This window comes from Cyanistes caeruleus, chromosome 4 (genome assembly GCF_971803275.1).
Source record: "Cyanistes caeruleus chromosome 4, bCyaCae1.hap1.1, whole genome shotgun sequence".
Lineage (NCBI taxonomy): Eukaryota > Metazoa > Chordata > Aves > Passeriformes > Paridae > Cyanistes > Cyanistes caeruleus.
In genome coordinates this window covers 15,750,064-15,762,845 of record NC_141704.1, presented here as the reverse complement: position 1 = coordinate 15,762,845, position 12,782 = coordinate 15,750,064, and the positions used below count along the sequence as shown (strand labels likewise).

The following is a 12,782-nucleotide window of genomic DNA, read 5'->3' as shown; positions in this document are numbered from 1 at the left end:
CTTCTATGTACCCTTGTCACCCAAAATCCAAGTAGATAATTATTAACCATTACTAATGTACAAGGATGACAAAGCAGCAGAAAAATGCAGAAGGTGACGGGTTAGAGAATAAAAGCCATAGGAGTATTAAAAGAATTAAAAGAAACAAGCTTCCAGACTTATTCACTAGCTTCTAACATTACAAAATAGCAAAATAGTGTGAATATCAAAACTCTCTACAAATTAGAAGTTCATTACCTCCCAGTTACTGTGTATAAAACTGTTTTGTAAGTAAAAAATGCCACAGAAGACACATCAAGACTTACATGTGACTCCAAAATAGAAACTATTACAACAGAACTCATTAATTGTAAGAGAAATAAATTATATGCAACATTAACACCTAGCCAAACCTATAATAAAAATCACATAGAACAAACATGCCCTGCTGACATACCTAAAACAACCTCCAGACCATAAGGATAAGCAAGTCCAACCTTAGTAAACCTGAGATAGAACCAAGCCAAAAAGACTGCAGTCAAAACATTGTAAGAGAGGCTTAGACTTTCACAAGAGGTGTAGCATTAACACCAGTGAAATTAGTCCCAGTGGTGACTGAAAATGGTGGTTTATCAAAACTCTTCATGATTTGTATGTGATTCCATGGAAATAAATTCCCCACCAGCCATTACACAGAACCACACGCCATCCTCTCCACAGGCACATTTCCTGTTCTACGCTCACGTGAGGGTCAGGTGTCACTGTCCATTTCCATACACACAGAATGGGCCTTTTCCTTACACCACTCTGTGAGTAACTGCAACGGAAATCCACTCAAACAGAAAGCAACAACCATCCTCTCGATGCCATGAAAAAAATAAAAATCAAAGAGTACATTCTCCACAGCGTCCTTGTTTTTCCACGAGCCCGCAGTTGCCTGCAAATTAACTGCAACTATTTATAGACCTTATGCAAGAGAGGAAGGCCAAAGTGTTTCACCAGCAAGAGATTCAGCTGTTACAAAGAAAACCTGTTAGAAGTACAGCAGTTGCACTGAAAAAGTCAGTTTGTAACTAAAGAAACAAAACCACGCCCAGTTAATGCTCATGGGTAACAAAAAATGTAAGGTAAACGATGAGCAAGACTATGTTGCTGATTCCCATAAAGGATATAGAATACAGAGTGACTGTTCTCTGAAAACCACAAGCACACATCATTCTTACAGAAAGAACACAGAAAACTGTACTGTGAGAACAATTTAGGGATGAGACCAGAGATTGTTATTGTTAAGTAATCATCTGAACACGTATTCCCAGCCTAATATAACAGTCGAAAGTGTTAATGTGACTTTGGGGATCTATTCCCTGGAAAATCTTGAATGGGAAAATGTGCTTGTAGCTCCTTGCATTAATACAACGACTGGTCTGCTGTTCACACTTCAGGAAGAAAGTTAAGAAACTGAAAATATTTTGAAGTACGTAGCAGAAACTAAAACATTTATATGCCTAGAAAATGCAGTGTCCTGTAAAGTATTTCCAAAATATCTTAACTTGTATCAAGTTTCAAAACATCCTAACTTGGCACTGCTGAGAGTTACAAACTCCCACTCAAAATTCCCCGGTGAACACATTCCCAAGATCACGTTAACTCCTTTAACCATGATGTCACACTGGGAAGGCACTTTCAGGTGACTATTTAACGACCTTTCTGACACAAGTTAGAACCAACGCTAACTGACCACCAGCAATCTCCAGCAGACCACCGGAGGTGCCAGCACTGGAAGGCTCCGAGCACTGAGCTAACAAAGCAACCCGGACTCGGCCCCTGCAGCGGAGACTCACAGGACCCGCGAGGTCCCGTTGGGCCGGGCGGCCGAGGGGCAGGAACGCGGTGTTGGGTTCACAGTGAAGCCGAACGGGCAGAGACGCCCCCCCTGGCCCGGCATCGTCCAGGGGCCCGCGACACCGGCCTTCCGCGGCTCCTCTCACCTGCCCGGCACCTTCGCGCCGCTCCGCTTCCAGAACTGCTTTCTGCCCCCGTCGCTCGCCATGGCGGCGTCACCTCATCCCCCTCCGCGCTCGCGGCCCGGGCCCGCTTCCTCAGGCTTCACTCCCCGCCATTCCCTTCCACAGAAGCACCACTGAGCGCCGCCATCTTGGGACGGGAAAACAACCCCGCGCCTTATTCGCCCCCCGAAGCTGTCCGGAAGTTTGAGCCAACCAGAAGTGAGATTGCTGCCGGGTGGGGCCGCTCGGGCCAATCGCAGCCAGGGGCTGCTGGGGGCGGGCGGCGGCGGGCCCTGTGGCGGCGGGCCCGGCCCGGCCCGGCCCGCGCTCCGGCAGGGAGGTTCCGGGAGTGTTCCCCGTCCCCGGCGTTCCTGTTACTCAGGAATTGCTTCGCGGCTCTCCGAGTGTCACCTTTTCAGACTTTAATCATTTTTGATTCAACCGTACAGAGCAATTCCTCGGAGTACTGCTTAGAAGTGCAAAACTCGCCTTTTAAATGAATGGAGACACTAACTGGAGATAAGCGAGCATTGGTTTATAACAAAACCCATCACATTTTTTTCTACTTCATATTTTTGCAATTATTGCCAATTATCTGTCCAGTTGGTAGGGATGGGGTGGGAGCGGGGGAACTTTAAGTTTCCCTTGTTTGAAAGTTCTCCAATCATTGTTCCCACTTCATTTATGGCTTTGAGATACATGAGGGGTTTGTACCTGCAGATTTCCCAGAAATTCTGATCCAAGGATACGTCACTTCTGCCAAGAAAATAAGTATGTTTTATGTTATTCTTTGGACTATGGCTCCTGAGAAAACGGTGTTGAGTTACAGGATTTTTTGCTGCATCTCAATGCAATTAAGCATACAATTTAATATGTCAACGATTGTTCAAGAAATATCCTGCTATGATTAAGCCGAAAAGCTGGCATATAGTACAACACCTGATCGGCAGTGCAACATTTGTTCCTTAGTATGTATTTCATGTGTAAATTATTTCTTAAGAACTGACAAAAAAGAAAAAAGTTTTCTTTCTGCTTTGGGATTTACTTTAGCAGTTGCCTTCTAAGAACCTACAAAAATGAAATGTTTCACAGAGCCTGACCATCCACAGGTGAAAGCTGTCATTTCAATGCCTTTTGTAGATATATATGCTGTAGTATCACCTTCTCTGTTTGTGTCCTTTAAGTAGGATTCATCTTACAGATTCTGGACCTTGAGTGTCATCAGCATTAATGGAATACAAGAGAAAAATAAATGTAATATGATCTATGTCTATTAGCTAAAGTGAAATGAAACCCGCAACGTCATAACTGGAACATGGCTTAGTCATAGGTAGATAAATTTAAATTATAGTTGTTGCTACTAGAACACAAAAATGAGGTATTTCACTTGTAACAGTCAAAACATATATTCCATCATTAGAATTAATACAGATGTTAAAACTGTGTTTTAGTTATTTTTATTTGTTCATTGTTGATATTTATCAAAGGGAATCATAGATTCAGCCTAGATAGCCCAAGCCACCTGTCATCCTCTTGACAGTTGACCTGAAGTGATACCATTAAATTTGGTGTCACAGCCACACGGCACTTCTGCTTCATTTTAGCAGTGGAGGTTTTGCTGAGTTACATAATCAAGTCAGTACAAGGTTAACTATATTGTTAATATTTCATTATATTAAGTATTTGCTACCTTGCTTTTAAGTACTTGTTACCTAAGTTTTTCTATGTGGTTCAGAATTTTGTGTTGGAAACAATTGGCTGTTGCATGGATTGTGCCACGAATACATCTGACTTGCAAACGGGGCTACATTTGTAGTAAGAGCTGCAAGCACCCTCCTGCTATTGTGGAGGGCTGCTGCCAGTTTCAGACCTGTGGACTGAATACAAAGATGGCTGCTGTTGACTTTCAAGAAGGCAAGGATAATGTTTTTATTCCCTTCCCATTATTTTTTATATTTTCTCCTTATCCTGAGTTTTGTTTTATCCCTGACACAAACCTGTGTTGCCAAGGTTCTGGAGATGCAAGGGATTTGGAAGGAGGGACCTTTCAAGACCTCATCAGGTAAGTTAGGTACAGTTCTTCATGCCTACCACTCATGTTATCTGTCCACAAAGTGTGTGTCCTTGAAGAGAACTTATCAAATGGTACTAATTGAGTATCACAAGAAGGTAAGTCCACAGCTATGGAAGGAGAATTTGGTCTGAACATGTATTTTAGCAGTGTTACTGCTTAACTTACAGAAATGTAGCATGAGCAGCTGAGGGCGTGGTTCCACTGCAAGTGTCCAGGTGCTGCAGTCACCACTGGGACTCACCTGCAGCTGGTGAGCACAGTCCTCAGGAGCATGCAAACAGCTGTTTCAAATCTGCACAGCTGTATTAACTAGGCTTTGCCTCATGGGGACTGCACTTATATTTCAGATACCATTTTTATGGGAATTTCTGTTATTTCAGAATAATAAAAAATATTAAAATATCTACTGTAGTATTTGCTTTGTTTCATGAAAAGTTGTATGCAAGAATTTATAATTAGGAAATGGTCTGCTACCAGTATGGTCAAATAATGTATTGAGCTACAGGGTAGCTTGTAGACTTCTTTTTTTTTCCTTTTCTTCGTGTTTTTTTTTTTTTCCTATTAAATTTTCTTTCTTTTTTTTTTCCATTTTGTGCTCATTTTAACTTGAGCATTTTTCAGAATCAAGTAACTGCATACAGCTGGTGACTGTTACTGAGGGTGCTTGGGAAGTTTCTGTATGTTCTAGAATGTACACATGTAGCCATGCTCTTGGCTGACTAAAATTAGGAGTGTTCTGGCCTGCACTAGCAATGTTTTGAACGAAGTGGGCACTGGGATGTTTATTTAGTGTGATAGCTGGTGAGCTGGGCATCCAGGTGGACATTCAGTTTGGGTTTTAGCTCATGTGTTCTGGAAAGCTTCTGCTGAGCTGGTGTAGTTACACAGGTGGACTTCTCTGTGGAGGTGCAGCAGTGTCTTGGGAAAAGGTTTTCTGACAACAGATGTGAGAGTATAGACTGGTGCTAAACATAATTAGCTAAGCTGACAACAGCACTCCTCTGCTGCATTCAGACCATGAGGATCTGCAGATAAAGTTGCATAAGCTGGGGAGTGCTTTTTCATGCTGATCCTTACACTGCTGTGTCAGCAACATGCTGCAACTGTAAGGTGTGGCTTAAACTCACTCTACAAGCTGACAAGGTCATGTGTCTCTACTTGTATTTTTTTTCTGTTTGCTTTAGCCAATAAGGAAAAAAATAAAGTGAATTCTAATGAGACACTTCCATGTTGAAACATTATTGTATGCACATTTTCAGTGCTCTAACAAGCTAGTGGAAATTCTAAGGCACACAATGGTTGCTGTTAGCTCTTTTGTCTGGTCCATGGGCATGCCTTTCTACCAAGTCATTGTCTCCATGTACTTTAATGTGAATATCATGGAAGAAAGTGTTCTTGGAAGTAAAATTGAGCAAATGGAGTGAAGTTACCAAATAAAATCAGAATTCAGGTAGAATCAGAGAGAGGAAGACAACAGTTATTCTTGGGTAGAAAACAATCCCAGAGTGTACAGTACTTGGTACTTGGACAAAAGGATATGAAGCAAGATAAGATAAAAGGCATAAGCAATCTTGTAGAACCAAGGAAGAAAGAAAGTAGGGATGTTAAAGAAGGATGAGCAATAGCTACATTCCAAGAGGTTAGACATGGTCCAGCAAATCACTAGTCACAAGGCCTCTGTCAGGGCGGTGCAATTTTTCTCCAGGAAAAGAGAAGGAATCAGCATGAGAAAGTAATGGCCAGGAGGAGTTATCATTGAAGAGAAGCCATCACTGCAGCATTTTGTAACTTTTTCTCTGTAAATGACCTTTCCTATTACACATGGATTGAAAAAGATTCTGGACATAATAGCAAATTTGCAAAAATACATTTACATTAGTAATGCACATGTATGGAATCATGCACACTCACACTCTATTCAATATTAGTGAAAGAAGGCTGTGAAACAGAGAAAGAAAGAAATAAACAAACAAATAAGTAAGTGCTGGTTTGGGGTAAATGTCTTTGTCTTGCTTCTCCATCTAGAAGAGTGATTGATGTAGGTAGTTTTCAAAAGTTGTCGTTCACTAAACTATTAGTGGCAATGCTCATGTTGACGTTTCATGCATTTTAAGTGAAGGTTTTTTGCTTTATTTTCATCTGTGTCCAAACATAAACTAGCACAGCCTGCTGGATGTTACCTGGTGCTGCACTCTTGTGTCCAAGGACTGCTGCTCACCAGCAGAAATGCTCTTTCCTCAAGTCTCATGCAATATGCAGTTACAGCTTAAATGACTCAGAGAAAGAGGAACACTTTTTAAGTGGAAGTGCTGGGTGGAAGACAGAGAAGTTGGGAAAAACAACAGGGCCTCTTTCAAATGTATTTCTATTTTCTTGAAATTCCACCTAATTGTGCCTCCTCCATACAGCAAGTGTTTGAACATAGCATTACAGCATGACAGAACTTCAAGCCCAGAGTAATAAATCAATGTATATTTGTCTCTGAGCCATGATAATTCTATTTATGTTCATTGCTGAGAGAAACTTATTTTCTTTAAATTATATAGGTCGTATCAGTTTCTGAATTTCACGTTCAACTTACTATCAGAACAAGGTGAAAAGCGAAATCATTGGAGCATTAGTTTATGTTTATTCAAGTTAAAAGGTCTCAAGATATTGGGTGAACTTTAGAGATTACAGAAGACCTGCTTAGTACTGTGATTTGATGAGGATATAAAAAAATAAAAAAAATTACAACTGGCCTTACAGTGTATTGCATAGATGTAATTTCCAGAAGTATCTTCAGTGTAATATATTATAGTTGTTATTCAATTCAAGTGAGTTGTATCAAAGCCACATTTTTTTTCTTCTGAAAGAGGAATGGAATTTGTTAATTAAGAGGTAAGTCTTATCAGGTCTCATAACCATCCATTATTGAAAATTTATTGCTGGTTTTGTGGTTTGTGTAGGCTTTTGTTGGAGAGAAAATGTAAACATGAGCAACGAGGGTAATGAAGATAATTCAGCTGGAATCCCAGTAACAGTCTTTCCAGCATGACTTTCAGTAGAAAAGAGTTACTGAGTGCTCCTGGGGTAATGCTGTTGGCTGAGCTGCCCATTTTACTAGTGAGAATGTTGGAAAGGCTTAGGATTTAGTAGTAGAGAGGTTGAGAGCCCAGTGAAAGAGACATAAACAAAATTATAGTGCAAGCAAAATAGAAGTAGGTACAGATTTTTGGGTGAAAATATATGATAAAGGTAACAAAGTATTTTATACAATTGCTTTTTGGTGTTGCTGCTCCTTATCCAAGAGGTATATTCTGTTAGTGAGTTGGATTTACAAAGTAGTCTTTAGCTGAAGATGATAAATGTTGTCCCATATTTAATGGGGGAATACTGGAAATGGGGGAAAAAAAAAAAACAAAACAGAACCTGCAATTTTTTCTTTTTAAAACTTATTACTTTTGAGAAGTGGGTAGGAATTGTAGACAGTTTTCAGGTAAGTGAAGAAAAGAAAACTCAGACTAAAAAGCAAGATTTAAGCATGTTTTTATCCTTATCACTTTTTTGTATAACACAGCATGTAGCATCATGTTGTAATAAAAGAGAACAGCTTAGCTTCTAAACCTAGAAATGAAAATTTGCAATTTTGCTTGAATGGTGTTGATAGTTGTGTCAGGACTGGCAGTCTTAGTGCAAGAAATGAACTGAAAATAGTGATGTAAAGCCACCAGAGAATTCCTAAGTTTTCAAGAGAAAATAAGGTAATCACAGAAAGCTCTCAGAAGTTATGGCCATTATAAATTGAATGAGCTCAAAGGTTTAATCTCTTTTACTGAAATCTTGAAGTTTAGTGGTAATAATTCTAGTATGCATGGTCATTAAATCATAATCATGGTCATTAATCATAAAATAAGATTTCACAAGTAACCAGATCAAATAAATATATTAAATGTGTCATTTTTCAAAGATCTCTCCAACACTGAAACTCAGCAACGGCCTGTAGGACAGGAACAATATTAGAATACTAATGAAGTTTGAAAACTTCTATGTTTTTTCCTTCTTGGTTTTGTTTTGTGAGAGGAAAGACTTGCTTAAGGAGATTGTGTCTTACACTGGACTCATTAATGTAGCCAAGGGAAGAACAGATAGATTTCTACCAGACAAAGCTTTGTCTGTTCTTTTACAAACCCAAATTTAAAAAAAAAAAACTCATGTTATACTGTATTCTTGTTCCCATATTAATAACATTAATAAATATTATAAATTATTTAAATATATATAATTTGTATAATGTTGTATATAATCATTATATTATTATAAATGTATAATATTTATACTATTATATATTATATTATAATATTATATATTATAATATATGATATATTATTATAAATATGTAATTTAATTAAATAAATAATAAATTAATATTTCTGTCTGATCCCACACCATCTTTGTTGTCTATGACTTAAATAAATTTGTATTTGTATTTGTATGTGATGCTCTTTGTACCAGTTCTCAGTCAACATTTTTACTAATGCTCTAAAAATTCAAAATCACTCGTGGCAAAAATTAGAAGTTTCAAGTAAGATAATGGCAATCACTACTCCAGAGTGTAGCAGAGCCAGAACATTAATTAGTTGTTGAAAAGTAGTACTAGAGAAAGTGTTATTACTGAAAACTTTGCTGTTTTAGCTATAATTCATCAGTGTTGACTGAGGTTTTTACTGTGTGAAAAATCTATGGTTTTTGTGCAGAAAATCAGAGGAGATGATCATAACCATCCCTTGGACAGCACAACTTATAAATTGCTCTCAAAGCTATACTGTTTTTCATTTCTTGGCATTACTCAACTCTGGCTGAATTCTGAACAGTATTACATTATTTTAGATATGGCATATATATATGCCAAATGTATGAATGCATATTAGATGCAGATGCTTACTCTTATTCAGAAATGAAATTAAAATGTGGTTTTGTTATAGTATCACCAAGAATAGTGAATTTTTCATCTTTCTGGAAAAAGGAAATTTAATGGAACAAATTTATTTAAATTGCCATCTAAAGTCTCAAAATGAGCTTTCCTTTGTTTGTGTAATGAAGAGAGGAGTCCACATGACTCTGCATAGGTTTTAGTACAACCAAAATCTAAACTTCTGTCTGAAAATTTGCTCTGTGACCACTGAGAAGTCAGGAGATTTGGCACTAGAACATGGCTTATGGGAGGGGGTCTGTCTTGGAACCTTTTCCTTTGGGAAGAGTAACAGGCAATTTCTTCATAGTTCTTAAATAATTACCCAGTTGAAGTGTGAATATATGGGGACAGCAAAGAAATAAATAACCACAGCAGCAGCTATATGCATTTTTTATAGTATCCCAATTTTCTCTCTTTCATACTGCACAATAGAAGAAAATGTCCACTTTGTTTCATCGCTAATAGCTGCCAGTATGCTGAAAACCAGTCACATTAATAAGGAAATTATTATGGCAGAGAAACACCACACAGTTTTTAAACATGATGGATCTAGGATAAAACTGCCTTTAGTAGGCTTTTGTTGCCGCCTGTTTATTTTGTTCTGGTTATTAATTTAAATGGTTTGTTCCTGATGTTATTCCCCCCATGAGTTGTGATGGTTTTACCCACTTGTCAGTTTTGTAAACCCCTCCCCTTTTTCCTGAACCTTCCTTGTCCATCACCCTGTTCCTGCCCCTGAACCCCATCAATCTATGTAAACCCCACCTTTTGTTCTAGCTCCTTCCCTGTCATTCATCCCTCACTCGAGGCCCCATTGGCATTGTGATTGCCGCCCCTCCCACGTGTTATTCCTATTGGTCCCCAACATTGTAAACCCTCCCCCCAACTCCTCCCCTGAGATGCCCTGATTGGTTCTTGTGTTTGTACCCTCCCCGCCTTAAATTGGAGCGCACGGAGGTGCTCCTCGCTCAGACCGTCCTACCCTTGACCTTTCCAGTCCTTCCCCCATCCACTGCTCCCGACCCTGGAATAAAACCTGGTTTCTGGAGAGAACCTGGGACTCTGAGCCTCCTCCTTGCCTTCATCGGGCACCCACGACGCACCTGAGACCGCAGAGCTTGGTGGCTCGCAGGCTCTGAAGGTTCGGTCTGGGACAACGAGCTCCCAGACCGTTCCCCACTCTCGGCGCTGCCAGCGGCTAGGGAGTAAGAGCTAGCCAGGGCGAGGAGAGCCGCGGCAGGGGCAGCGTCAGGCTTTGAATTTGGTCATGATGTTTTTCCTAACACCCTTGCTGTTCTGTAACCTTTCACTGTCTAACTTAGCTTTGGAAATTTTCTGTTGTATTTATAAGGTGGAAACTTGTCCTTTTGTTTTCACCCATCTCAAAATGGGAAACAAACATATATGTTAAGAAAGTCTTGTTTGCATTCAAGTTCTCCTTTCTTGAAGGCAAAAAGCTGTTCATCAGCACTGCATCTCATTGCTCTTTTCAGAGTGCTCAAGCATGTCTGTAGAGGGGCTGAGGTGCCCTTGGCTCTACTGGAAACATTATGTCATCATCTAAACAAGATGTTGTTATGCTAGGAAAGGATCAATACTTTGATGAGTAGCTGCTGGCTCAAAACTGCATTGTTATTTTATAAAGGACCACTTGGAATACATTCCAAAGCATTTCCTGTGGTATGAAGCTCTAGGGATTTGATTTGTCTCTCTGCCCAGGAAAATGAGTTGGTTCATCTGTAAGTACAAGTCTGCCAACCTCAGATAATAAGAAAAAATGCATCTTTTGCCCGCGTTAGGCTTCAGCCTTTCAGACATTTACATAGTATACTCTCTTTGTGAAGGAAGTACTTTGCATACCAAGAATTAATTCAGTGGGGAAAAGAGGAAAAGCTTTTAGCCTTTTTCCTGCTGCTGAGACCAGATGAGCCTACCCTTGGGTCCGTGTGACCACACAGCCCTGGCAGCGCTTCAGTGTGTGGGGTGCAAGGGCTGGTAGTCCCCAGAGGTGTAACTTCAAAAGGCTGCAGTGCTGCAGTCCTGGAGAGGGTGCAGTGCTGCAGACCTGGAAAGGATGCAGTGCTGCAGACCTTCCCCCTGCCCTCAGCTGGCTCCCCAGCCAGGCTCCAGTGTCAGTGCTGACATCTGCATCTGCCTCGGGACCTGCAGCTGAGACAAACCAGAGCCACCAGCCTCTGGGCCAGTGCCTTGGGAAAAGCAGGACAGATACAGCTACAGGGCTCTCTGCTGGAACAAGCTCAGCTCTCTGCTGAGAAACAAGTCTTGGAAGAGATAGTGTTGTTCAGAATGCTAAACTAATATAGCTTTGGATAATATCACTAGTATACAACAACCAAGGATTATGTAACTGGTTAGCAAAATTGATTAAAAAAAATTTTGCCATCTTCTTGTATCCTTTTCATGCACTCAGCAGCGGTTTTAGCAAAGGGTTGTATAGAAGTCCTGTAGCTCCTTATGAACAGCCTGTCATCTGAGAGGAAAACACTACCTTGCTAGATATCAAAGCATCATTTAGCCCTCCCACTGACTCCTTTGATTCTTCTATTGGCTCAAGTCCCAAGTAATCGAATTTGAGGATTTAGACGCATAAAGACATGGAATTATTTATTTTTCCTTTTATACCGGTGAGGAAAATAATGACTCAAATATCCTTAATATGGGAGAGCAAAAAAAGGAGATTTTAAAATCTTTCCATGATCTATAAATTTTCCTTACCCTTTTTACATTATTTTTCTGTTTATACTAAGCTTGATAGAGACTCAGTGCCTAGTACAGTTTTAAATGAATTTGACTTATCTAATAGAGAGAAGTTGCTCATTTGTGTTATCAGAGTAAACAGATATACTCACCTTGAGAGAAGGCATTCTTAACAATTCCTACTCACTTCTATCCTACTTGTTCAGTCCTAATTTGTCAAAAATGCTCCCAGATTATTCCTTGTGTTCTGGGGTGCTGAAAGAATTCCTTTTCAGTCTAACTCAATTTAACTATTGCAGCCCACCATCAAAACTCTGATTATAACATTGGGCTTGTAAGAGCTTCAGAATTTTTGATAAAAATGATGGTTATTTTCTGCAAACCTAACCAATGCAGACCTGCTTTTCATACAGAAACAATGTGATTCTCTGCATTTGGAAGGCAAGGTCAGCCTGAATACTTATTTCATCATAAAGTAATTCCTCAGTGTTTGTTTGCTGTTTTGTTTCTTTCAACAGTGAAGCCATATGATCTTTCAGCTGAAGAAACAGGCAAGGAACTTTATCAGTGCTCTTGTGAAAAGCCTTTCATAGTATCTGCCAGCTCCTGAAAACTTCAGTGGTACAAGGAAAAAGGATCAATATCTGAGAGATCTATTGTTAGTTTAGGAGCCGTGAAGAAATCAACCAGCAATAGGCGTCTGTGGTTCTCTGAATGTTTATTCTTTCATGCAGTCTCTTTTTCTTTTGCCACCTGTGCATCTGACCTGCATTGTTATTGATTTTTATCTGGCAGATAGGCTTCAATATACACATATACAATGCCTGGGAGAAACTGAACCTAGGTGGAAAGGTTTCACACTGCTCTGAGAAACACTAATTTTTCTATAAAGCTCAGATGTTATGAATTCTAAGAACAGTAACCTTGAACAAAGACTTTTTTTTTTCCCCAGAAAATATCTGAGAACATTTTAACAGACACAAGAAAGAGCCTTGTGTGCTTTTGAGAGGACTGGGCTTTATGACTTGGTCCCTTCTGTTAGAATTAGTAC

General features: G+C 39.6%; 1 protein-coding gene across 6 annotated transcripts in view; it reads right to left on the bottom strand.

Annotated features, from left to right (window-relative positions):
• TBC1D22A (TBC1 domain family member 22A) overlaps positions 1-2,162 on the bottom strand; it is a 142,694-nt gene extending 140,532 nt beyond the window's left edge. The window contains exon 1 of one of the 6 annotated variants that reach the window (XM_023918659.2): positions 1,968-2,162. In XM_023918659.2, the coding sequence (XP_023774427.2) occupies positions 1,968-2,029 (62 nt within the window). In that variant the 5' untranslated portion in view covers positions 2,030-2,162. Of the gene's footprint in view, positions 1-436; positions 1,104-1,556; positions 1,661-1,682 lie in introns of those variants that run through there. The other 5 variants (XM_086886867.1, XM_086886871.1, XM_023918658.2 and 2 more) reach the window with 5 other exon arrangements.
• Positions 2,163-12,782: the final 10,620 nt, after the last annotated feature.